The sequence below is a fragment of the Vidua macroura genome, chromosome 4 (assembly GCF_024509145.1).
Source record: "Vidua macroura isolate BioBank_ID:100142 chromosome 4, ASM2450914v1, whole genome shotgun sequence".
Lineage (NCBI taxonomy): Eukaryota > Metazoa > Chordata > Aves > Passeriformes > Viduidae > Vidua > Vidua macroura.
In genome coordinates, this window is record NC_071574.1 from 29177531 (window position 1) to 29204992 (window position 27462).

The 27462-nt window shown below is 42.3% G+C and overlaps 1 protein-coding gene across 11 annotated transcripts in view; it reads left to right on the top strand.

Annotated features, from left to right (window-relative positions):
- The window catches only part of EPHA5 (EPH receptor A5), a 194704-nt gene that overhangs the window by 80557 nt on the left and 86685 nt on the right, over positions 1–27462 (top strand). For all 11 annotated transcript variants that reach the window (XM_053975281.1, XM_053975284.1, XM_053975287.1 and 8 more), the window contains one exon: positions 25742–25897. In XM_053975281.1, the coding sequence (XP_053831256.1) occupies positions 25742–25897 (156 nt within the window). The remainder of the gene's footprint in view (positions 1–25741; positions 25898–27462) is intronic.

A 27462-nucleotide genomic window follows, 5' to 3' on the forward strand; every position in this document is an offset into this window, starting at 1 on the left:
GGAAACAAAAAGCTGAAGTTTAGACTTTCTCCATATGGAGACTCCTTGTGCAGTGAAGGAAAATCAAGGGAATTGCTGATTCAGCTCTTTCTGTAGATTCCTGTCTCACTAGCCTCTCTATTTTGGAAGAATTATGAACCATAATTGTGAACAATGAATTCATAATTATGAACTGCTGCCAGCATGCCAAAAGGAGAAGATTTTTACAGAGAAATTGTGCATGTGCAGAACCTGAGCCTCTGCTCCTGGGGACCATGTCACCTGCTTGTAATGAGAAAAATAAAGCAGTCCCACAGTGTGTCTTTGCAGCCCATCCCTACCAGCTCCTCCAGGCATGCTGAGGCTTTATAAAGAGACTGAGAGAGACAGAGAAGAGCTCTCTCCTTTTGGGGAGCAGCCTGAGCAGCTTCTGATATTAGGAGTGTCAGCATTCAATATGGGATTGGGGTGGGGGGTGGCTTTTGGGTTCTTTTGTTCCTCTTTTTTTTTTTTTTTCTTTTTTTTTTCCTTAACCCAACACAAGATTATTGATAGTATTTGCAACAAGGCTGTATTGTAGTTATAATCTATGACAACATTGCACATAGACTTGTCAGATCCTCCATATTTATCTTCTTAAAAAATTGTTTCGAGTTGGCTCAGCCTAAAGATGCTACAGATACAGTTGTTTTTTCAGTGCGTTTCACAAGTAGGTTGTCTGACTGCATACTTAAAACCATATCCACCAGCATGTACTGCAAGCTTTTATCTGGTGCCTAGATTGCACATTTACCAATGCAACTCTGGTTTCTAAAACATTTTATAACTTCAGCCTTTCACTCATGTGGTTTACTGCATCACCCATGTTTCTTGCAGCCAGAGATACTTGGACTCCTGCCTGTCTACTTCCTAAACGAATACATGTGACCTCATGCATTTAAAGTGACACATGGGAGATATTTCTGGGATTATCAGTAATAGAGGGCAAGAATTGCTTACATTTCTACCTGACCTGTTTGGGTCAGGGGGGAGGAGAGTTGAGGAGAGGTATCACCATACTCAGTGATTCAAGCTGTCACATGCCTGAGTCTGAGATGTCACTGCTGGCTGACTGCTGGTATCTCTGTGGGTGGCAAGGCAGCTGTTAAAGGTGGTGGCTTTATATCTCTATTCACCCTCTAAACCATAAGGAAAGGTGAAACGGGAAGTAAATGACTGGAGCATAAAAAGCTTCCAGCCTTGGGAGAAGTCAAGAGTCCATTGGGTTCAGCCCTTACCTAGTTGGAGAAGGGGGGGAGGAAATGATGTTATTTCTGGAAGACATTATTTCACTGTCAGTAGGCTTTGAAAAAAAGAAGGCACCCAGGCTGCCCACTTCCTTCTCCAGTGAAGCAGCAGCACAGCACTCCTAAGGTCTGGACTTCAGTTTCCAGCCAGGCAAGGTAGTTCCTCCAGGTTGTCTCCTCTTCTGAACTGACAGCTAATCTACTAAATAATGAGCCTTTCTTTTTTAGAAACCTTCAAATGATGAAGCATTAGCTTCTAAACAACCTAGGGAAGCAGCATCTGGTGTGTCTATTAAGCCATATGCACTCAAATTCAATATAGCAACAGAAAAAGACAGGGTGAACATTAATTAAGAAGTCCACTGATAATAAGAACTGACTCCTGTAGAGATGATCTGTAGTTGAAATGCAGTTTGATTTTTAAAAAAGAATAGATAAAAAAACGAATTGACAGAATCTGAACTTTGAATATCCTTGAAAACGGCCCACAAAAAAAAACCCTACAAAAAAATCCCAACACATTTGGGCTGTGGATGGATGTGTGTTTAGGTATGTGTGTGTCTGTGAAGCTATCTAGTATATATTTAAGACATGACCTCTGAATAATCTTTCACAACTAGGCAAGGAGATGAAGATCTAAATACGGATATCTGGTTGATAAACAAGTGTTGTGGAGCGGTGCTCTGCAGGTGTACTGTGGATTTAGTACTGTGGGTAGAAGAGGGGGATTTCAGACCTGAGGTCAAGACACGGTGGATTTCTGTACTGGGGTACGTTCTGTTCTCTTGGTCATTTCTGCAGGCCCAACTGCAGGCAGGAAACCTCTCTGGACTAAGGGAGAAAAATCTACCAGTCTCAGTTTAGATCAGCTTGGCTAACAAAGGGAGTGAACTTCATTAGTACACTTGCACAAAAATAAAGAACCATTAATTTGCCCTGGTATCTGCTGCAATTTGATGGCCAGTTGTTGCAGAGTCAATTGGAGGATGTTGTGTTTTTTATGAAGAAAAAAGGTTAATTTATGCTTTGTAAGCTGTTCTTATGATCTGGCTTTGTTTCAGCCCTTGTCCCATTCTCCCTTCTGATGTCTTCTCCAGAGGAATTTTGACCAAAAGTCCCAGATGCTGCTGTAAATTAGCCGGAAAAGACAGCCATGGTGCTGTATGGGAAGAATGTAACCAAGTGTTTTGAGGGCATATGAAGTACATGCATCATCAGCAAGGCTTAATGCTGTGCACATAATTATTACAGCAACTACTATGTGTTTTCCATGAATGTTTCTGAATGGAATTAGAACCTTTTAAAATTCTTCTCATAACTTTGACTAAGATAACCTTTTGCAGAATGAAAATACCTGAGCTTTGGACAAGAAGTGGAAATTATTTAAACATGTTAATTACCTAGCAATTATTAGAGGAAAGAGCATTTAGAAAAAAATAGTTTCCAGTGAAAAGTTGTTAGCAACCATAATCATAGGTGCATCACACTGTTTGGCTGTAAGAGAATCCAGATGATGAGTAACTGGAGTGTGTCCAAGTTCCCCCATTGCCCATTGTCCCTCTTGGCAAAATAAACTCATGGGTTCTAGTAACTATTTAATAAAAGTCTAGCAATTTACAGATATGTTGGAGACCATTTTTGCCTGCCTTTTTCGCACATGGAAAGTCCTTCTGTGCTAAGCAGATCCTTTTTACCAAGTGTTGTATTATGAAAAATAGTCTGAGTTACTTGTCGTACCAAAGCCAGAAACAAAAAGCAGGAAACAAAACCTCATCTTCCAGCACAACGAGATACAGAAAGATGTAACTAACATCTTGAATGGGAAAGGAGTGGTATCTGATGCATATTTTTTAACATGTGCATATATACATGTATGTACACTTGTGCATTTGTGTAGGTATTCTGATTTTCAAAGGGAGGAATCCTGAAAGTGAAACAAACACTGGAAAAAAAATAGAACAGGTTTTTTTTTGTTTGTTTGTTTTTTTATCTTCCATTGGACTAGTTCATTGAATTGTCTTAATATAAATCTGTGTTATGAGTCCTCACGTTTGAAACGGATGCTTTTGCTTTGTGAAGTCAGCATAGTGCACCAGACTATTCCATTCTAAACTCAAAAAAAAAAAAAAAAGCAGAGAGAAAATAAAAGTATTTTTAAATAGTCCCTGCATGAAAATGCTTCAGCAGCTCTCCCTTGGATACCAAAGATACCACAGTGCACATTTCTGGCAATTTTTGCAGCCCATGGCAGAGAGCGATTGCTGCTCTCATGTTCATGGGGACAGCTGCTCGCATCTTCCCACACATGAACAGCATCAAAAGAGCCTCTGGTTTGTGATAGTAAGTGAAATCATCAGTAAGTCTGAGTCCTGATGCTTGGAGATGTGCAGGATGCATGCAAACTGCAGCTTGCCTTGAGATGCACGCGTGTTTGCTCCTGAAAGGTAAATGAATTTATCTCAAAGGCAGGGTTGTCCTGTGAAGCAGCATACAGTAAAGGCCAGGAGGTCTGACCTACTCAGCAGGACCCTGTTCAATGCAAGTGTGATACAGAGGTGGCCCATATATTGGCATTCAGACTGGGAACTGAACTACATAGGCTCAAGGGACTAAGCCAGCCTTTCTTACTGCATTGCACTCATAGGAGCTGGCCAAAAACTGACATCTTGAATTTGTTTGCTTTGGTTTGTTGTCTCTGCCTTGTCTCTCCCTGATATGCATGGTTAAAAAGCACAGCCCTTCCAAGTCCTACCGTGGAGAAGTCAGGAGGAGTCTGTAGGTGGTGTTTCAGACTGGCATGGCTGCAGCAGAACCATGCAGTGAACCTAGAATGACTTGTGCTTAGCTGTGGCTGTTACCAGACTTGGTAACATTGCCTGATGATGTGAGCCACTGAGTTACATACTGCTGATTGTCACTGTTGTCAGTATTAATCTTATTTTGTGATTTCCATTGCCACAAGTGTCCTTGCTGTTTCACTTGCAGAAATTAATGGAATAGGTAGTTTTGGGAGGGTTTTGTCTTTGCTTCCGGTAATAGGCTCAAATACACAAAAGTAGTCCTCCTGCATTGTAGAGAAATACACTCCTACCACTGTGATGGAGTTTTCAAGGATAAATCTCTGCATGACTTTTCCCTGCCCAGAAGGCTTACTTATTAGTCAGGTAAGTGGATTTGCCTTGAAAACATCCAGCAAATTCAACTGTTGATGGTTTTAAACTCCATGAAGCAAATCCATGCATCTACAGGAGGACTCTCCTGCTTCATTCACCTGGAAGCAAGGCTGAAAGATTAAAAAGGGTCAGAAATGTATTTGACATCTGTGGCACAAACACACTCAAATCTTCATCTTGGGGGAGGAAGGGCCTCTAGGTAATGGGATTTGGGAAGTTTCTGTCCTCTTTAAGACCTTGTTAGGTGATGTGATTGCCTTTCCACCTAGTAGCACGCCAATAATGAGACTTTTGATGGCTGTCACTCAGCAGGGAAGTGAATGAAGTTAGATGATGGTGATAAATTGCTTGCCATGTTGGCTGCAGAAGGGGTTAGGACAGGGCAATTGTCTGCCTGAAGCAATGCGGAGCAGGTGCACTCACACCTTTGCTCAGTAATGGGAAGTGCATTATATTAGACCTAATCTATGCATGCATGTGAGAGCAGGTGCTGCAAGGTATTCTGGGGTTATTATTGTAATAGAATCCTTAAAAAGCAGGGGAAAAAAGCTAGGTAGTAAGCAGAAATATCTTAATTTGTCTGACACAGCCAGTAGAGTTCTAGAGAACAGCACTGCCAGCAAGTTCCTGGCCCTACGTTCTTTTTCTTCTACGTTTAATTTTTTTCCCTAGTTTTCTCTGTGGAAAGTTCTTTTGGCTCTCTCAAGCAAAAGCTTCACACCTTTTCATCATGACTTTCATTCTCTCTTACTATGGATTTTTTGCTCTTTTCAGTGGCTCCTTGCCTGTGAGTACCATAGCTGATTTTTGTCCTGGCCACATCGAGGGTGGGCATGCTGAGCGTTGTTGCTCAGGATGGGGTGATGCTCCAGGGGAAAACATCAAGGAAAGAGTATTCCCCTAAGAATGTAGTGCACATAGTGGAGAAAAGCTTGCCTGGGATGGTTCAGAAAAATTATACAACTATATAAAGAAAATGCATCCATCCTGTTTTTTACCAGGAATTATTCTTGGGGCTGGAGTTGGAGGATCCAGCTGAACTTTTCCTGACTGAGTCTCTCTTATCAGTAGGATATTGTTTACTTCCCTGCTTTTCATTGCTGGACAAATTAAAGAACATGTTATTTCCCATACTGCTGAGATACCAGAAGTGGAGTCTTTGAGCTACATCCATGCCACCCTCAGGATGAGCTGAGCAAATGTACTCCTTGCTTTGGGTGTTGGCTGTAGCGCAAAGAATGCAAATATTCATTTGTTTTCAATTCATTTTTGAGCAGAATTAATCCTGAGTCAAACAAAATTATAGTGCAAGCCTTAAAACAGGAAATTGTCTTCCAGGCTTTCATGCTGACTCCTTAGAAGTAGCCACTCAGCTGTCTGTATTGCTGTATAGCTACGCAAGTCTGACTAATTTTGTTTTCCTCATTAAGCCCTTGTTGGTTGTTTTGAATTTTTCGAGTTAGATTTCCAAGAGAAGCAAATTAAAGTTAGATTTCTAAACCTATATCCAGGCACATAAGTGAAAGATGTGGAGTAAAGCCTCTATCCCATTGAAACTAATGGTGAGGCTTTAATCATTCCTGGTTTTCCAAGAGCATTTATTAAGACCCCAGGAAAGACTAGGCACTTAGAGTACAAGACAACACCCCACATGCATTTCTTGCTTAAGTGTAGGACTTTTCAAAACAGTTAGTATGTTGCTCACCAAATTGTTGAAGATTGGGCTTTTATGAGTGTACACACAGGACTTTTGAAAACCCAGTTCTGGCTTTGAAAGTTTTTATCTAGCATCTTGCTGGAGTAGGTTATTGTTTGCAAAGGATGCTAAGTATTTGCTAAATTGGAACCTTTTTAGTTTTTAGAGGCCAAATGTTGCCATTCTCTGGCTAGGAGGGAGTGAGCTCTAGTAGCAACCCAGTAACATCCCCTAACTGAATCAAAAGTGATCCAGAGAAATTTGCTGGACTTGGATATGGAAAAATAAAAAGCCTGCTTAAGCAATATCCTTGATTAAATTTGAATTTGTAGCATGGGATAAAAAAAGGTCTCTCTTCATAAGGGGGTATGCTTGATGAATCAATTCTCTGTTGCTGGTGGTTGATAGAGACTTTATACAGAATGTGTGCTTAGGAATTTAGTTTGGGCACAAACACAGCTGCAAAAATACTGCCCAGCAGCAGAAATTTCCCCATGTCTGTTTCATGCAATTGTTGCAGGAACATATATGTACCCTCATACCTCAGCAGCAAATGCTTGCATAGAAAGGAGGTGGCAAAAACAATTCTTCCCCCTGGGTGCTTTAAAGAAATATTAATTCCTTCTAGAGCTAGAGACAAATAATGGAGAGAGTAAAAAGGCAAAGGAGGGGCTAGGAGGAGGTTGAGATCCAAATGTGGTGTTGAGCTGAAGGCACTCTTAAGACAGAAAGCCATGAAACCCACAGGTAAACAGCCAGTGTCCTAATAACAGATGTTGTCACCACACAACAAAAACAGAATAATTTTGTATGCATATGTCTGGCTAGGACCCTCAATTGCCTGCAGCCCCTCAATTTCTCAGTTCATCTGAGTGCCAGTGGGTTGGATCCTGGTTGTGGGGCTCATCCAGGGGCTGTGGGGTGCCAGGACTCAGGCATAGAAGCCTGGTCTGCAGTTAGCACTGTGTATCTCCTGAGATGTACCTTGTGATGATCAGTAGATTCAGTAACATAATCAAACAGAAAGGATTTTAAAAATACCTTGATTTTTGAATTGGAAATTGCAGTGATTTTTTCTTTAAAGCAGGTGTTCTTACGGTGTGAGAAGACGTAGCTGGAGCAGCAACACAAAATCTTGCAGTGCTTGTAGACCAGCACCATTTCCCATGCATATGGATGAAAACAGAGGAACTATTTGTATTTTCCCCAAAAGACTCCACCAATGTCTGACATGTTACCGCAGGTCTTCCAGCAGAATAACAAAGAAAACAATAGTTTTCCTCTGTGGTCTCATCGACTCTCTTTAAGAGTTCTGGCTTGGTATTAACAAGTAAACAATGTTTGCTTCTGCTAGATTGCCTTATGCTGCAGAGATAAAATAAAATTACCAGGAAGGGAAGGTTTTATAAATGAGTTACTGGGGTTTTTTCCCTTTCTGAAAACAATCCAAACCAAATGCTGCCAACTGAAAGGAACAAGGGGAGAAGTCACTGAAGGAGGAGGTGATTAGATATATATTTATTGCATTTGTAGGAGTACATTATTGCTGATTCAATGAAATAAGAAAATTGTTTAGGCTTGCCTGAATGAGCATTACTTTATCTAATCAACCTTTTCTAAATTGGTCTTAATGTACTTCTATAAATACATTATTTCCAAACCCCAGGTTGTGTGGGCAGTATCAATTCTGCTCTGGCACTGAAATATGCCCACCCTTTTGTTCCATGTTGGAAACATTACACTTTTCCCCACACACACCCCAGAAAGAGAGGTTTGGAAATTGGTTGGAAGGATATGGACTATGTGTGACAGGGAAGAATGGGTTATTTAGTGGTGGGGTGCCAGCCTTTCTGTAGGCAGGCTGCTGAGCACAAGCCCGGGCTGCTGTATGTGTAGGGCTGATTTTGGTAACCTGCTGGTAGCTTTCTTACATCTTTCAGGCCAAGAGGACTTGGCATCCTTGTGCCCACAAGGTCTCTGGAGTAAGTTTCTTTTCCTGGGGCATGGGAAGCCAAAATTCTTTGGCATTTAAGTCCTGAGAAAATTCTGGGGCCTGGGACACAATTGCTGCTAGGCTCAATTTGGGGCTTTTTAGAAGATAATCTCCAAAATGTGACCCAGAAGGCTGATTTCATGAGGAAAAATAAGGATACTCTGCCAGAATTTAGCATAATACCAGGAGGAGCTGTGGTGGTATTGATTTTGGTGTGAGAAAAGGAAGAGCTGCAGTCAAGCCCTGAAAGAAGCCGTGTGAACTTTGCCTTGAGGAGCTGGGATCCGGGACTAAGCTCTCATCCTGGTGCTAGTGGGCAGAGAAGTTTCTGTCTAAGCAGCTACAGGAAGGTTTGAGCACAGGCTGATGGTTTTTGCTTTGCTAGCACAGCACGCTCCTACCGGAAATTAAGCTGGGACTGTTCCCTTAAACACATTAAGTGCTTGTAATTGTGTTGTTATTAATCCGAGGTGATATATCTAAATGTCTTCATGCACGGATCATGAAAAAGCTAAATAGCGTTACGGGGCTGGGAAGTAATAAACCATGGATTCATGCAAAAAGAAAAAAAAGCCAAACCAACAACCCTTGTCAGTTTTGCCTTTGATAAGCAGTTAATTTATCTCAGAACTGGCAGAATTCCCTGTAGTTTGTGCAGGGAATTTCCAAGTTGTGCTGTGAATATCAGAGTAATATTTTGTTATCTGAGTCAACTGACAAGTGTTGGAGCATGACAGCTATTGGGAAAGCAAATTCCAAAGGCAGGTTGAGTCTGAATATATAATAAAGGCTGCTATAGGTGTGTATTATGGCAGAACAAAAGGCGCAATTGTTGTAGTTAATGACAGCTGAGGCTCTTTCTGCATTAGCAGGTGGGATGATGTCTTGGGAGTGGATTCATAGGCTGAAGCAGAATGCTGTGAATCTTTCAAGGCCCCTGCTTTGTGCTGGCTCTAGCTTGGCCCCTTTGAAAAACCTAGAGTAGGCACTGTGAGCAGCGGTGCACTCCCAGGACACAACTTCAGGTCGAGTTTTATCCCCTCATGAGCTGATGGGTTGTGTTCTAGGTTATAGGCCCATAGGATGCTCCATGTTCAAAGAGCAGACCCAGGTAAAACTGTGACTAGACAAGGTATTGTGGCACACAAGAGCAGCTCATGCTGCTGGGGGACCTGACAAGCAACACAAATTAAATCTCTAACTTGGCAACTCCAGCTGAGGAGCTCCTTGCTATTTGTTTAGGTGCTAAACTGCCTGTGGGGCTGGGGATCAGAAGGAGAGGTGCTGCAAGGATGGCAAGATAAGGTCTCTCAGGGGCAGACAGGTGTGCAGGGCAGTGTTAGCTTCTGCATTGTGGGGTGTGGCAGAAGAGAACAGAAGCTTAGGAAATCTGACAACAAACTGACTCTGATCCCTGCAAGGCAATAGGAGAAGTTTAATGCATGGCCTTTTGCAAAAGCAAAAACATCATCGTTTGTAACCTTTCAAGCATCAGTCTCATTGAAGGGAAATAACAGATAGCAATCTGAATTTTTTATTTATTTGACGTACTTCAGAATAAAGATGAGAGCTAGTTTCTACATTTGTTCATCTTTGGAATGACATACAGCTCTCCAAGTAAGCCACACAAGTTTCATAGACTGTGGTGGTCTGTTTTAGTTTTTTTTAAAAGCTATCAAGTAAATCCAGAGACGAGCAGATAATATACTCAGCTTGAAAATGATAAGCATGGAGATATGAAAGACATTCCTTTCTGTGCTGTTGAAATGGAAAGATTAGTGGAAATGTCATGGCTTAGAATTCATGAAGCAATGTTTCCCTAATCAAGTATCAGAATAAATTGCCAGAGTACAGTATATTTCTTTTACATGAGAAGACTCTGTCTGAAGGCATGCTGAAACAGGTGCTATAAATATATGTAGAAACCCTTATACATAATGTTCTGCATTACAAGGCTTATCTCTTAATTGTGTTATGCCTGTGATTAGCTGCTATAAAACAGCTCAGCATACAACTTCATAAATACTTGCCATGACAGGCTCTGCAGGAGGGGCCTGCCCAGGCATGGTGCTGCCCATTTATCTTGGCTGGGGGTATGGCCCGTGGGTGTCTGGTGGTGCTGCATCCTTTGACTCTGGAGCAAGGAGGACCTAAAGGCTTGCTCTTGCTTCAGAAGAGGTCTTGGCAGTGCCTGCAAGTGATTTGATGGTTTCAAATGGTGAGTGGCCATATCCATATTGTTTCTGCCATTCTTGGGAGATGTGGAAAATGCCAGCTTTAGGAAGAATGGCAGATAGAATTTGCCTAAGTATGTCCTATACATATAAATGTAAAAATATGTATATACACACACACACGCCCTGCTGCTCCTGAGCTGGAGGTTTCTGCCCCATCAGGTCTGGACAGTAATTAGAATGAGTGACTTCTCAAAAACCTTAAAAATGTATTTAAATTAATGAGCTTGCTTCACTGAAGCAAGTAAGGGAGTGATCACTCCAGGTGCTCTGCTGACAGATCATCTGACCAGGAGCACAACTGGCGCAAATAAACTCTTACCCCATTAGAGCCAAGTACAGGAAACGAAACAGGTGCCCCCAGCACTTCCCAGGATGGTGTGATCTTTATGCTTCCCTGTTCTGTAGAGGGAGCACGTTGGAAAATTGCTCTGCTTTCTTCTGAAGATGCTGTGTGACCAGAGAGAGGAGTCTACTCCCTGGTAAAGAGAGGTCTCGAGGTAAGTATGAGATGAGGGGCATAAAGCAGGAGAAGCACAAAACCTGACGGAGCAACACAGGATAACTCGCTACTTACTGACCTTGTAATGTGAACCCCATGGGCCCAGTAAGTGTGCCAAAAAATATTGCATGCTATTTTGAGGTTATATTACCTTTTTTTATCCAGCATGGACAAAATTCATGCTCTCTGTTCTGGGATGAGATTTACAGCAGTGGAGGATATTGGTACTTTTCCGATTACAGAGCTCTGGCGGAAGGAGACGTTCCTGCATCCCTCTTGCTGCTAGAAGGCTGACAGCCTGTGCTTATGCCTGCATGTGTATTATCAAGGGTTATTCATTTCTTTTGGATGCAAAACTAAAATTAGCGTCCCTTGGCTTTTTCCTAACTGAAAATGGCTTTTTGAATATGTAAGAATCAGAAATCATTTTTTTGATACCTGGGTCCTTTCCTGAGTCTATCATTCACATGATCATTTGTCATTAGGCACAGCGGGCAGGAGGTTAATTGTAATTGCATGGTCATCTGGACCATTGTGTGATTTGAAGCAGAGTTTCTCTGCTGTGTCAGGTCCAGCAGTATATTATTTGAAAGCATTAGTGCCAGGTTGCTCTTTAAATCTGCCAGGGGGAACTGAGGAAGAAGTGATTTAAGCCTTCGATTTAGTGCTCTCCTCTTGCTGTCCGCTTCAGGCCACTTTACTAGTGATTGCAGAATGTGAGCAGAATTAAAATACAGAATTTTTAAATAAAATCAAATCCAATGTAGCAACTGAGGAGGTGGAACACTTCATCATGGTAACTTAATACCATGTATCTTTGTTGACAGCTCTATATGTAAATCACTAATTATCCTAAACTATTCAGTTCCCCTCCAGGAAATCTAGGCTTCTACATTAAAGGCTGGCTATAAGGAATGAAAGCCTTGCGCCAATTCCCCGCAGGTTTTATTAAGCTGCGGAGAAAACCCAAGGTTTTTTTTTGCATTGTAAGTAACAGTGATAGAGAGATCAGCAATTTACCTACATCAGTGGAGATTACTGGGTTTGCAGCAATAATTGTAAGCACTTTACAGCTTCAGTAATACATATTTTCTGCCTCGCTGGAGCAGCAAGGTAAGGAGGACACGACTGGCTCAGCTCAGCTGAGATCTCCTTTCATCACTTTGTGCCAGAGATGATGTACAGGAGTGCTGTGAAGGTGCAAAACTCCTCAGGGATGTCTGTCATGGGTTCTTATTGACACAAACTTATTTCAAGCCTTCCCTTTTTGGGGAATGGCGGTCATTTGCAGACTTGCCTGATGTGTGGGACCAGATTTGGTGGCTCTGGAGGTGTCTGGCCCAGCTGTGGGTGTTGTGGTTTGGTCCTGCTCCCAGGCTGAGCTGTAGGTTGATGTGTGTGTGGTGGTATGGTATGTGCCCTCCCGTAGCCATGGGATGCCCAGCTCTCGTGTCCATCAGACAGCACCCAGCTGGTTCTGTGTGAGCTGAGGAGTGGCTGGGTGCTGGACTCGTCCTGTGATCTCTCATATGTGCTGGACCATGAAAACTGTCTGTTCAGCTGCATGGCCTTGAGAGGACAGGGCAAGAGGAAGATGCCTCTCTGCAGCCTGGTGTAGATGTGGCAGGAGCAGCTGTCATGCATTCTGGAGGAGGAAGAGGCAAGCCCTTGCCTGGTTGTGCAGCCTGTAGGCAGCACTGCTGTGGCTGATGCTTTGTAGAGGTACATTTTGAAAGGTAAGGTATGGTTACAGCCCCGCTAATTAATACCTTTTTTTCTGAATTTTAACTGGAGTTGTGTATTCAGCGTTGCTTTTAAACCATGCTTGCAGAGATCACCAGACTATGAAAATCCCTTTCTTATCTTTATACACCAGCCAGTAACCATAAATCTCTAAACTCTGAGTACTGTCTTGTTTAATGCTTCATTCATTTTCTGTTGTTTCATCTTTGTAGCTATTTTGTACTCTGTTTCATTGTAAATCATTTGCTTGCTTCTGGTCCAAAGTTCTTTGCAGGGAAAAACAAGCTGAAGGCTTTTAAGTTCCTACATTATCCCTGGAAGAGACAGCTTCATCACCTTCTGCTTCTTTCCTCAGGCTGGAAAAAGGCAGCCTTGGAAAGCAAAACTTCCTATTTAGATTTATTCTTAAATCTAATTTCTCTCGAGGAAATGAAAGCATCCTTTTTTTATCTCTCTTTTTAAAAATAATTAAGACTCACCAAAAATCTTTCTGTGGATGAGTATACAGTGATCCTGTGCCTTCTCCAGCTCTCATCTTTTGTCTTCTTTCTCCTCTGCCGTCTATTTATGTTATTCTTGGCCACCTTTCTCGAAGGAGCTATTGATTAAAGGATGCAAACTGTCTCAGATCCTGCATATCAAACTGCTCTTTTTTTTTGAGTTGCTCTGTATGTGAAAAACATCCATTTTTGCACTGCAGTGCAGCTTTACCCAGATACCTGGTTTCTCCATCTCTTTTTTTATTTTTCCTTTGGCCTCCCATCCTGCTAAATGGACATCTTGTCAAATCCTGTTTGTACAGACTGACAGCTATAGAGGTCTTGGAGAAAAAGCCAGATCCCTGCACATACACTCTAACAAACAGAATCAAAATGTCAAGGCACAAATGAAATATATCACTGTGCTTCCCTGTCAGATTTCGCTAATATCACCTGGCTAAATTGACAGAGGAACACCTGCAGCAAGTTAACCCGGTTTTATTAGCTGTTGTTTCACATATTTATATTTGCTTATGAATATAGGGACTGCTAGGGAGAAAGCTTTAAGTTATTTCCTCACAAGATGAAATACCCCAATTCTTCATGCCAAATACAGTCAGGGCGGTGAAGTCACTTTCAAATAGCACAGCAATTAATAAAGAAAGAAAAAATAATTTCACAGTCTGTTGTTAAATTAGCAATTATTTAGTGTCTGGAGTTTCTGACAGAATTAATATGCACACAGAAGCCTTGGGCAGCCTTGGTGCATTTCATTTACCCAACAGCTGTAAGAGCCAAATGCAGAGACAAGGAGTGGTGCTTGATTTCAAGGGAAATACTGGAATTATCTGTCTAGTAATCATTTAGCAGCCTTGTTCACAAATAATCAAGAAACGTTTGGATTTAAATTACATCCCTCATTCTTTCAAGACAAATGTAGGAGAAAGAGTGGCTGGAAAATAATGTGTTAAGTAACATGGGTGAAAAAAAGGCAGGGAGCAACATACATTTGAGCAGGGAGAAGAAAATATACAATAAAAGTGCAATAAATTTCCCATGGATTGAAGGGGAGTATTTTTATAGCAGCTTTCTGCAAATTGAATGCATCTACATAAATAATGTAGCGACACATTTAATTGCAACTATTTATTTTTAAATTTGGCTGGATGATGAGAGAATTTGCATGGAATAATGAACCTTGTACTTTTACCACTTGCACAAATTTGAAAAAAATAAATTGTAAATGGTATTTGGGCTAAGTGTCAGAGCCACAGAAGTTTCTGGCTGCTCTCTAGTGCATCTGAAAAGAACCCAACATCCATATGGAATGCATGCTAGATACTGGGGGAGGCCAAGAGATGACAGAGAGTCATCAGTCCATTACCAGTCCATACTTGAGTCCAGTAACTCCTATTTGGTCTTTCAGTGCAGAGTGTTCTTCTTCAAATAAAGTAATTAATACTCAACGTTTTCATTTGCCTTCTGCTGGCTTTGCTGGTGGTTTTCTCATTTTCAGGCTTTTTTCTCAAAAAGTTTCGTAACCTCTTTTTCCCACTTGGGTTTTTTTTGGGCCTTCTTTTCCTCATGACAAGACTGATTCTTCATGTTCTCCTGCAGTCTCTAGACTTGAGGGCTGCTGAGAGGACAGGCAGCACCTTCCTGTGCCACCCTTTTCTGCTGGGTATCACAGGACAGATGCCACAGCCCTTGACAAGGCTTTGGAAACAAGGTGTGGAATTGGAGCTGGCAGTGAGGAATGGCAAGCTGTTGAGGATGGTTGTGTATGAGACATAAGACCAGCAGGTCTTTTTTCTTTTTTCTTGCAAGGCATAGGTATGCCAAACCAAGGGTGTAGTGCCCTTGTACCCATGCCAATTGCTCCCTTTTCTCCCCTCTTGGCATCTTCCAGTCTTCCCTTCAAGAAATCAACATGAATGGTTTCTATAAAGCAGAAGGTTTGGTTTGGGCCTTTTTTTTCCCCAAGCTGCCTTAGAAAGACTGTCCAGGTTGATGCAATGCAAGGGTGCAGAGACGCAGCAAAAATTACAAATTAATGCAGTGCTGGTTTCCAGGGCAAACAAGTTCATAAAGGCAATGCTTATTTCTTTCATATAGCTGGAGAGCGTGAGCTACAGGTGAGCAACATGTATTCCTTTAGAATAGTTTGAGAATTAAATCTCCATAAATCAAGCTTTGGCAGCTCACAACCTTAAATAAAAAGCCTGTGAGAATGCCAGCGTTGCTGCTGCAAAGTGTGCTTCAGGCTAGTACTTTACAGTATGAGGAAATGGATTTGGCAGGAAGGACATCATGCTAAGGCTTCATGTAGCAAGAGGGAAGGCAGTGTTTGTTTTGCTTTACTTTTTGCTTCATGTATGAATTTCTGGAACAGCTGCATATGTCAAACAGCCATTTTTGGGGCAAGAACAAAGGCTTTGAGAAGAGGCAATGGACAGGGCTGTTAGCAGGATGTCTCCTCCCAGTAGATGCTTTTGTCTTAGAAAAGTATTGTTTGTACGCAAAATAATGTTTATGTTACATGGAAAGTAATATTTATATGTCTGATAAAACATCATCTTGGGATATAACTGCATTTTTTCCCTCCGGGCTTTTGGGTTTTTTCTGACTGGGCTGGAGTCATGGCAGTTCTAGCTAATTCATGGCAAGGATGACCCAACTCCAGCATCCAAAAGCCATTAGGCTCCCTGCCCAAATAGTGTTGAGATTGGCTTCAAAACCACTGGGTTTAAAGTGTCAAGTTACATTGTTTTATCTTGTGTTTGAGCATGTTTTATATGCGGCAAGCTTTCCTCCAGAAACAGGAGAGATGGTACTGAAATAAATTCGCTGATGGATTGCAACACAGAAGAAAAGCTCCCAGTATTGTCTGCCTGGCATGGGAAGAGTCAGCAACGCCTCAGGTTGCCCTTTGTTGAACTTGTTCCTAAAGAGGAGCTGTTTGGTGGAGTTACTTGGCAAGGCAGATGATCTGTAAAGTGTAACAGTGTTCATCTGACCCAAAGGGGTATTTTAATCAACTTAACAAGTAATCTCAGTATTTTTAAGTCTGGTTCTAATTAACCAGTCAGCCTGGTTAATTAAACTGAAATGATGAAGCATTCTATCTACATGTGACAGGATAACTGTTTGATGTTTCTGCACTTGGCTGTGTGTTTAGAGCTTGCTCAGCTTTCCTGGTTAAATTTCTGAAGGTATTCATATTTGCCATGTCGTCCTTGAACACACTCCTTGATTTGTGGCCTTCTAACAAACCAGAACATCTTGCAGTATGCATATCAGGGCAGAATTTAGCTCAGTGAGACCTCCTTTAACTCCAACCAGCGTGCTCCAGTGCAAAGGCCCATGAGCTTCTATGGAAGGAGGCATGATTGAAGGGAGTTGTTCCCCAAGAGATATGTCCATGTTTCTTTCTGTGTACCTCTCAGCTGCCTGCCCACGGCAAAATTGGCTAGCATCACCTTAAATTTGCAATGACAACAAAATACCCCAACAAAAACCACACACCAAGAAACATCACTTCCCCAAAGTCATTGTTCTGTGCATAAACCCATTTAGCACACTTAGTTCTGTCAACTCTGGATAAATCCTTCCTATCTTTTTTTGGTCAGGACTATAAAAGATCCATCTCCGTCGCCCTCTGATGGAATTTGAATAGATGTGTCTGGAGTGACATATGTTCAGCCATAAATTACAGAGGAGCAATTTTAAACCAAATTGTCTACAGCCAATCCTGCTGAATTTACCTCCTGAGACAGATGATCATAAAGCTAGAAGCAAACAAGCCCTTAAACATTTGACGCCAGCTTTAAAAGGATCCTTTTGCGTAGGTGTTAGCATTACTGTAGACTGGTGGGATGCTGACTATTTGGTCCAAAATAGGCAAAAGAGGAAAGGCTGATTTTATACCAGCAAGAAATCTTGTTCACACAAACAAAGTTAAGCAAGGTAGAGCCAATTGGAGGGAAACATTTTAAGAATTTTTAATTTTCTTTATTGTCTGCATATGTACAGTTTATTAGTTCAGGCTAAAACCTTAAAATGTTGGTAAACACACATGGCATAAATCATCAAAATAAATCCTCCCAATCATCATATTTCTTAACCACAGTGGCTTGCAGTTGTCCAAACCACAACATAATTAAAGGATGTTTCTTTCTTTGCCGGTTGGGCTCCAGATCCTTATGGCAAACTGAGCCATAAGACTAAAACCTTTTCATTGCAGTATTGTGCCAGCAAACACGTAGCTTCGAAGAGCCCTATTTTCCAGGAGATTTTGCCAACTGATCTTTGCATTACTGTCTGTAATAGGTGTATACAGATGGACACGGGGGTTTTGGCTACATCATTTTCAAGTTTGATCCTGTCCCCCCAGCTGCCTTTAGGGACGATGCTTGTTATTGCTATTCAGTCAATGCTGCTGTCGAACTCGAGGGAGTTCTGTGGCTTGTCCATCAATCCTCCCCTCGCTTACCACGGCACTGCAGCTTGAATGTTTAAGTCGCCATTCGCATAACAAAGGATAACCCGGGTGTTTGTCTTTGTGTGCAGAAACCCCCAAAATAGACTCCTGTGCCTCTTGGATTATGTGTTGAGCCAGGCATCTTAAGTTACGTTTACAAGCGTGCAGAAACAACTGTGTCTCTGCTGTCTTCTGTGTCTTAAATTGTATTTTTCCTTTAGGTGCAGCATTGTAAATCATGGCTTCCTCTGTTTAAGGGAGTAAAATTATTTCAGTTTGTCTTCATTAAAAAAAAAAAAAACACAGTAATTTGGGAGTAATTTAAGTGCTTCTTTGTCCCGTACATCAGAGAACAAGGTGAAGATACACAGGTAGATTTTTATGGACATAGAGATTTGTGAAGATACATAATTTATAAATACAATAGGCAGAAAAGCTGCAGCAGCAGGATGTGAACTTCCTTTTTTAATTGTAAGCCAGATAGTTGGGGTTTAGTGAGATCAACCTGGATCTGTCCCTTGTAGCCAGAGAGCAAGGAAGACTGCAGGTGCTGCCCATGCTGAGAGCTGAAGGAGCCCTTGCACATGCTTGCAAAAGCACGCAGCTGCTGGTCACAGAAATTTTGGGTTTGCTAGGAAATGACACTTCACCTTAAGTGCTTTCTCTAGAAATGTACCGGTTTCTCTCAGGTTTTTTTTGGACAGGTAAGTTTGGCAAAAAGGAAGACCCCACAAAACCAAAGTACAGCTGCCTAGCCCTGCAGTTGGCACAGCCTGAGGGAGCAAGCCTGTGCAATGCTAAATGCTTTTGAAAAATCTTCTGTTTCCCCTAAGAGCATTTATTTTCCATAGCTTGCTTTCCTTCTGCGAAAGCAACCCAAATGATAGTGTGGGTTTGCATATATGCCAGGATAAATCTCTTTCCCTGCTCCTCCATCACACTGCTGAGAGTTTGGGGTTGACTCAGGTTTTGCCTCATTGATTGCTTTAAAATCTTCTTTAGAGCAAAGTCAGAATGTGCAGAAATATAGCCCATTAAGATACTAATGTAAGCATGAGCGTTTTCAAATGTGTTGTGTTCTAGGTGTTTTTATGTCTTGCAAATGTAGTTTACTTGGGAATTTGATGAATTTTTCAGAGCGATGCCATGTGATGAAGTTTTATACCATTTAGAAGAAAGGCATTAATGTCATTAGTGGCAGTTAATTCTTAGTTTTCTAGCAACTACAGTTATGTCATAAATTGTTGTGTGACAATTTAGTGAGCCACGTGCTAGAAAAAAGTGGTATTTCAGAGGAAGGAACTGAAAGCACTAACTTATTTATATTCTAGTTTTTAAGGTTGTTTTTGTATTCAGAGCTAGAGCTGATTTCAATGCAGAGTGGAAATAATTCAGCCTGAGTTAATGTGGGGCTGGGCAGGAGAGCATCAAAAGACAATGTTTTCTTAGAACAAAAGAAAAAAAGCTTTAAAGAGTATTTCCCTTTTGAGATACATTAATTGGTTGAGATCCAAGGTAGAGGCCAAGTCTCTCTTTTCACAGTGCAGAGCCTGTAGATGCCTCACTTGTCCAGCAAGCTCCAGGACATCATTTAAAAGGACCTTTAGCAGCTCTTGGACTGCAACACTGTGTGCTGGGCTTCCTGAAAGATGCTGGCAAGTCTGCTGGATTGAAGTGAACCAGCAGCTTCGAATTACAATGTTTTATTACTGGGTATTTATTTAATTCCCTTCAAATCCCTAAGGCATACTACAGGAAGCAACATAGCACTATTGCAGATAGAAGAGACCAAGCCTAAAGGAGATATAATCGGGGCATTTTACACATTTTTCTGTAGCTTTGGCAGCAATTTCAGTGTCAGCCTGCAGTTCAGGAAAGCTTATAGGGAGGGCTGGATTAGCTCTTGGGAGCCTACTTGTAAATTCTGCAGAAGGATGCTCTGTAGTGGGTGGCTGTAGTTCTTGAAATACTTTTTAGAAGAGCTTGGCATTCATATGTTTATGCTTGTTGGGAGACACGAAGACAGTCCATGGTGGTTTTCTGTTTTGTTTTTTCTTGTAAGTAAAAGAGCGTGTCAGGAGCACAAGCTGAGGCTTGGAGCCTCTCAGCATTTTAATTGATTCCACATTGTAAAGACTGTACCTCGCTAAACCCTTTTATAGGTTTTGGACACATCTAAGAGGCAGCAGCACCCTCTCCTCAGTGCAAACACTTCAAGGCATGGCAGCTCCAGAGAACAGGGGTTGATTTATTTGTAGCTTGTTTTTGCTCAGATCCTTCAACTCTCAAGGCATATTCCCTGCATCAGAGCAATGTGCTAATGAAAGCAGAGCTGATGAGCTACAGAGCTGAAAACACACACACACACACACACATGCACATCCCTCCATATCCTGCTTCTGTTTCAGCTGAGAGCTGCCTCATTGTGGACTATGGGTCTGTCCATGGGGCAGAGAGTTTTACACTGTGCTTACTTTTAAAAGTTGTGACAATTTGAGCTGTGTGTCCCTGTCTGAAGAAGCTGGTGATCTGGAAAGGTAGATGGGACTGAGGATGTGAAGGAGAAGCCAGGGCACTTTCCAGGCTGGAGAGGAAACCTCAGGTTCAGCCGGATAACCTGTGCTCCATCTAGGGCAGGCATCCTTATTCTCATTAATTTTTGTTGGATTTAGTCCTTTAGCTTTATTTATGGATTAGTGGCACTACCTTATGAGTTACATTTGTGGTTTCTGATTACTGTGGAGACTAATTTGGTGCTCTGCAAGGGAGACAGTGTAATTCCTGTTTGAGTTTTATATTCTGGGACATACGAAAGGTCACTTTACTGATCCTAAGCACTTAAGTACTGTGAGCTTATCCTCCCAGCATCACAAAAGTGTGAAGAGAGTAATAAGTTGGACCTTTTTATATATCCTGGGGTTTCAAGGATTATAGGGTCACGTTTCCTTGCTTCTCTCTCTACAGGGACAAAACTGGAATTCCCACTAATACTAGTTCTAGGATAAAGAGACCAAAAGAGTATTCTGCAAGCAGTTGGCTGACGTTTCACATTATCCCTTGTTCTTGTGGGACACTTTTAACTTCCTGAATGTCTGCTAGGAACTCAGCACAGTGGAGAGGAGGCTGTCTAGGAGATTCCTGGAGTGTATGGAGTATTAACTTCCTGACACACCTGGTGAGTGAGCCTACGAGGGGCAATGCCCTGCTAGACCTGCTGCTTATGAAGAGAGTAGGGCTGGTGGGAGATGTGGTGGTCGAAGGCTGCCTTGGGCGTTGTGACCAAGGAATTACAAAATTTTCAATTCTTGGTGAAGTAAGGAAAAGCGTCTACAAAGTCTGCCTTGGACTTCCAGAGGGCGGACTTTGGCCTGTTCAGGACACTGGTTCAGATACAGTCCTTTATAACAAAAGGGTCCAGGAAGGCTGGACATACTTTAGGAAGGAAATCATCTGCCTGGCAACTGGTGACAGGATGAGAGGAAATGGCTTTAAGTGCACCAGGCGAGATTCAGATTGGACATCAGGAAGAATTTCTTCACTGAAAGGATTTTCAAACACTAAAACAGGCTTCCCAGGGAAGTGGTGGCATCACCATCCCCAGGAGTGTTCATGAAATGACTGGATGTGGCACTTGGTGCTATGGTTTAGTTGACATGGTGGTGTTCAGTCAAAGGTTGGACTCTATGATCTTGGAGGTCTTTTCCAGCCTTAATGATTCTGTGTTAGTTGGGTGGTTTTACTGACATGGCCATGTGAGTAGGGAAAGCCTCGGATGTGGTCCCTGCTTCCAGCATGTGTTGCCTTGGGTCAGCGTGCAGAGAAGGCATGGGGCAGCTGGAGAGGAGAGTAGCCCTGCCTATTGGCTGCAGTCTTCAGCCAAAGCTCTGGAAAGGGATGGTTACAGGGATGCAGACACAAATCATTTGATGTTAAGGCTTGCAGAAGATAGTCTGGCAAGTAGTCCCAGCTCGTTGGTGTTACTGGCTTGTTCTCCCACCTTTTCCTTTGTCTCCTCACTGGTATTCACTGTCTCTAGTACTGGTATAGCACATTCAGCATGTTGTTCACAGAGGCCAGTTTTCATTTTAAGAGGACCAGTGGTTCTACCTCCATCCACCCACATTTCTTCCAGGAGCTGATGTCTTTCAGCATGGCTCTTGTGGGCTCCCCTCTGCAAGGTACAAAGACAGTTTCTAATCCGATTGCTGTAGGTTTAAGGGATCAGCTCATGCCATTGCAATCCCAAGATACTCTTGCTGCCATCCTTCACCATGGCCATCTCTCTCTAGCGCCTTTAAAGAGTGCAGCAAGAGGCTGCACAGATGTTAATGCTCTGTGCATGCCACATTTTGTGGTTGCTATTAAAAATAAAAAGAGTGAAATTGATTTGCTAATAATGGATGTGCTACTAACAGAAACACATCCCACTTGTACCTAACACTAGCAGGTTGTTTATGGCGTATTTGCTGTCTCTAAAAATAATAATTTTTTTCCAGCAACTGATTTAATTTAAAGACTATTTTCACACATCACTGGCTGTTAATCAGTTAAAGAGTTTTAATATTAAGAAGAAAGAAGCAGATCTCATCAACAGCTTCAAACTTGGTCTCATTTCTTTTCAGCTGGCTTGCAGCAGATTATGGAGAGCCTTAAGCTCATCTTATTTCTCCTGCTTTCCCATCCCCTTTAAAAGAGAGATAGCGCCATTATCTGTATGACTGTACTGTGCTAGTCCTGTGTATCCTTTTAATAGCTGGTGAATTGGAAATACTGAGATAAAAATATAAGAAGACTAAAATAAGATTCAATTAGGAATTAAACACCAGACACCCATGTAATTTTAAATAAAGCCATGTATACTTCATGAAGAGATTATAAGATTGACTGTCAGAAGAGGAATGGTAAGATAAGAGACCAAAACCCGAGATCCATGCAAGGTAAGTCGGTTTTGGCCCTGTTCTGCTCTGAAACAAATTTGCAAAATGTCTGAGATATTGCCCCCAGTGGCAGAAAATGGGGAGGGTACCAGCTGCTGCTTTTGGCTGTTCAGCTCAGCAAAGACTGTGCTCCTGGGTCAGTTTTCATCTAAACAGGGTCTGTTCCATCACAGCATCTCTGTTAAACGATTGCTGCTTGAATCATCTCACAGGCTGTCCCTCCTTTGTGTTGTGTACAAAACAAGCACAGGAAAGGATACCGAGGGAGGTGTCGTAGTAGATACAAGTTGTGCCTGAGACGCCCATGCAGCTATAGCTGCTTCTGTTTCCTGGGCATGGTAGTGCAAGCGTGGCTTCCATCAGGAGCTGCTGGTCATGAGAGCCTGGAAGACTGTGCTGGGGAACCATGAAAATTCCCCTGTCCTCCCCAGAGCATCTGTTTCAGGTGTGTGGATTCAGCCAACACCATTCACTGTGGCACTTCTTGCATGTATTTTGATTTTCTATACTCCCCTTTATTGCATAACCCATCTCCTGTCCCTGAATTCTTCCTGTCTGACACAGGAGTATTTCACCTCAGTCCAACAGGATGCTGCTCTGCTGCCTGTTTGTTTTGAGAACTCATGCTGAAATCTTCAGTGAAACGTAATGCTCTTGAGCATTTCTCCTAATACTTTTTGAATATAAATGGGACTTATCTGACCCATGAGAGCCTGCAGTTTATACAAAAATTAGTCTAGTTCAGTTCTATTTCACATTTCTCATTAAAACATGGGTTATTTGCCTTGTGCATATCTTGGCTCCATGTTTATGAAAAGCACACATTCCCTTTGAACTGAGCTATGTATCGTACCATCATCAACAAGCTACACCTCGTTTAAAATCTGTCAAGGAAAACTGACTTATTTTGCATTTGCTGCTTTGCAGAAAATTGAAGCACAGTAAACTCTTGTGCTGTAATGATTTTCTGTCTGTCTTGATAGAACATAATGAGATAAATTCAAGTCCTTTTTTGAGGGCTAATTACATTGAGTACACAATAGATGTGCACTGCTGTCATTGTATGTTGCACATTTTAGTGCTTTCATTTCTCCAGCTCTGTTGTCTGCGTGTGCAAGGGTGTTTGACTTGGCCTTGAAATACAAACTGTGGGCTAGAGAGGAACCACTTGGTGGTCTGCTCTCCCAGAAGACTCTCCAGAGACTGTATAACAGTCCTTGCTGTAGGTAGGGCAGCATTTGAAGGTGATTGTAAAGTCAAAGAATTTATGTGCTGGAAACTGAGGGATATGCCATTAAGCATGAGGGCAGCTTGTGGCAAGTCTGCTAAAAGCCATCAAGAACAGATTCAGCCCTAGATCTGTTTTCTGGTCCTGGTGTCTGGGCACAAAGTAGAACAATTGCACCCTGCAGATGGATACCACAGCCTAGGAATGGAACACTAGTTGGATGGTGAGAAAATTTGGAAAACGGGCTTTTAATACCTGTAAATCCCACTAGTCAAAGCAGTTGTTCTCTACATGTGTTGTGGGAAGAAAGGGAAGCTGTGGAACGGAGTGGGAGGGTGTTGGTTTGGGGAGGTCAGAAGGGAGATGATCACCCTGTACAGCAGGGTGGAGAGGCTGCAGATCCATGGGGGTGAGCTGGCAGCCTGTGTGAGCCTGGGACCTGCTCAGGGCTGTGTGGTGCCTGCTGTGAGAGGTGCGTAGTGCGGGCAGGGCTGTGGAGGTGGGTTCTGGGGGAGGCCTGTTGGATGCTCTTGAATCACACATTTGATGCATGAGTGATCTTCATCACCAAAGACTGTTCTGCTCTGGGAGTTGGGAATTGATGTGCAAGTGTCTCACCTTTGGTGAAGAAACTACTGACGTAAAAGGGAAGATGTCAAGGGAGTTTCTCTGGTACTGCAGGAAGTAGAGCCAACTTTAGAAGCAGTTGTCCTAGTTGGTCCATTAGAGAAAAGGGATCACTAGTAAAAACCTATACTTCACCTACAATGAAGATGAATTCTGTCATCATTTGCTGAGTTTTAGCACATGCTGTGATTGTCTGGGACATTCCTGATGGGATAATATTAGTGCTTTTGCTGTGAACTCATTTCCTGTGCAAACTAATTACAGCTCGGAGAGTTTGAATGCAGATGGAAAGGCTCTGGGATTTCCAGGTAACTTCTTCAAGTCTGCTGGCAGATCTGTGCATCATTAATATCATACTAGGCAGAAATATTTTAAAGCAATTCAGAAGGAAGAAAGGTAACAGCACTTTAGAGCTGCTTTAACATGCCTCCATGTCTCTGCTCTTTGAGACAAACAGAAAATCAACATTTCCTCCTTTTGCTAACAGTGCATTTGTAATTCTGTATATAATGGTATGACACAGAGCCGACTGGGTTTTTTTCCTAAAAAAACACTTGCAAACTGTGGCTATCACTGCTTCTGGCTGAGTGTGCACACACAGGTGAAGTGCAGAGAGCTTTGCATAGGTGAAAAAGCACTTGTTTCAGGAGGATGGAAACAAGATATTACTGTATTCATTTCAAATTTCTTAAAAAAAAAATTCCCAAGCTACCCATAGCCGTGGTTTTGTAAGAAAAAAAGTAGCTCTCAGATCAAGTCCTTGTGCCTCGTCATGAATATGTATTGGAGTTGGAAGAATTATCTTGTATGGTTAGCATGCCTGGTTCAGACTATACCCAGAATAGCCTGTCATATGGAGCACTTTAAAATTCATCACAGGTTTGCAGGGGGAAAGACCCTAGGGAAGTAGCCTTATCACAATGTCTTAAAGATGTCGATCTTGAGATCCCCTCCACCACTGTGTTGCTGTTTGTTTGCTGAGACATTGATTTCTGGGTGTAGAACATCTTAAACAAAAAACCATGAAATGTATTTTACCTGTTTTCCTAAGACTGAACGAAAAAAGAAAAAAAATCACAGTAATGTTTTCTAAAGCAGAGCCTAGATGATGTTTCCTCTAATGCATTCAACAAGGAAAATAAATATCCAGCAATGGCAGATGCTAGGGGAAAGAAATAATCAACAAATTCACATTCTCTTTTCATGCAGATATTTAAGTATGCACTATCTGCTAGTGGCATAGACTGTTTTAAAATATGCAAACTAAATAGCTCGCAAGTATTTGTCTGTTTTATGGCTGAAGATATGGGGGTATTTTAAAAGGAAATGTGAAGAGATTAATTTTATGATGGGAGAGCTTAGCCTGTGGTTCTTCTTTTCACAGTATGCAGACCTGGGTTCTTCAAAGCTTCACCCCACAGTCCATCCTGCAGCAAATGTCCCCCTCACAGCTACACACTTGATGAAGCATCCACATCTTGCCTGTGTGAAGAACACTATTTTAGGAAGGAATCAGACCCACCTACAATGGCCTGTACAAGTAAGCATGTGCTTATAGGGTTGTTTTTTTATCTTTTCAAGCTGTTCCTGTACTGTGACTAGACATTATAATACTAAAAAATGTGCTTTTTCAGGCTCTGCACTGGAGTCTGAACTAGTCTTGACACACTTGTAATGTCACTGTCTTTGTCCATCGTACTTCCGGTTACACGAGAAGAGGCTCGTCAGTGCTTTTTGCTTTGAAAGCTGGCATCCAAGCCAGGAAGAGTTTTTGTAATGAGCAAATGCTCCATCTGTCCCCCTGCACTGCTGGGTGGACTGAGCCAGCAGCAGGGCATTGGACATCTGTGTCGGTGTGTGCATGGGTGCCAGCGTGGGGCACGCACGCGGAATTAACTACGGGTAGTCCTTGCCAGCAGTAGGCATGGATGGAATCTCCATGCTTGGTGTCATCCCATAGCTCATTTTCAGGAAACAAGCTGGGAGAGAGCCCTATCTTTCCAATCTGCCTGGTGATGGTCACTCTTCTCAAAAGTCTGTGAGGGAAACTGCTTCTCCAAAATGTAGAACTTATCCCCTGGATGTAGGGGGTGGGCAGTATAACAGGCACGTTGGGCTACTGGGACTCCAGGGTGGGGTTGATTTAATCAGAATCACTAATTTTACCCTTCTCCTGCCATCCATGAGCTGTCCTGTCAGCTGTACCTTGAAAGTCCCTTGTTCAGTTTATGTTTCAGATACTTTAGGCCACAATTTCCATGGCCTCAGCTAGTCCTGCTGAGTATAGCACAGATCTGAGCTGGGACTGTCATGCTCCAAATGTAATTTTTGTGGTGCAGAAGTGGTTGAAAATTACTGAAATGGAATTGAACTACTGGTGCAGGAGCAGTTGGGGCTTCCAAGAAACTTAAACAATGGAGGAAAAAGTAGATTTATGACTCCATACACGCTCAGAGCCACTGGACAGTGGTGCAGTGGTGACTTCCATACTGTAGGGAAGTACTTTGCATCGTGTAGGGATCGTAGCGTCTTTTGTGCCTTTCCCAGTGAATACAGATGTCCTTCCTAGCTCCCCAAGTTTCCACTTCAAAAAGAGAAAAAAAAAAGTCTGTTCCTGTTGGAGACACACTCTCTCAAAGGAAACTGCCCTTGGCAGCTCTCTGCTTGCCTGCAGGAGGCACTTGGAGCAGAATTGGGTCCCTTGAACTCTGCCTTTGATTTTCACCAGGCAAAGGAGCATGGCCGTTGGAAGCTGTGCTGCAGGGAAGGAGGAGGCAGCCTTAGGCAGCATTGGAGTCACTGGTGCTGTCAGATCAAAGAGGTCTGGGGGGTGAGTCATGCAAGCCCTTCCCAGTTTATTAAATAGGTGTGCCAGAGTCTTTTGGAGGCATAGCCAGGGTGGGTTATAGCATGAAATATCTGATACCAACATTTCTTTATGTTCATTTTACCCCTTGGCCTGACTTAAAAAACTCAGATAAATGTGGTCCAGCATGGTATTGGGAAACACGCTGAGCTCTGGAACTCTCTTAAAGTAGGCACAGAACCAAAGTCAGGAACTGAGAGAGTTATGCCAGCCTGGTGTCCTCTGTGCCTCCTGCCCAC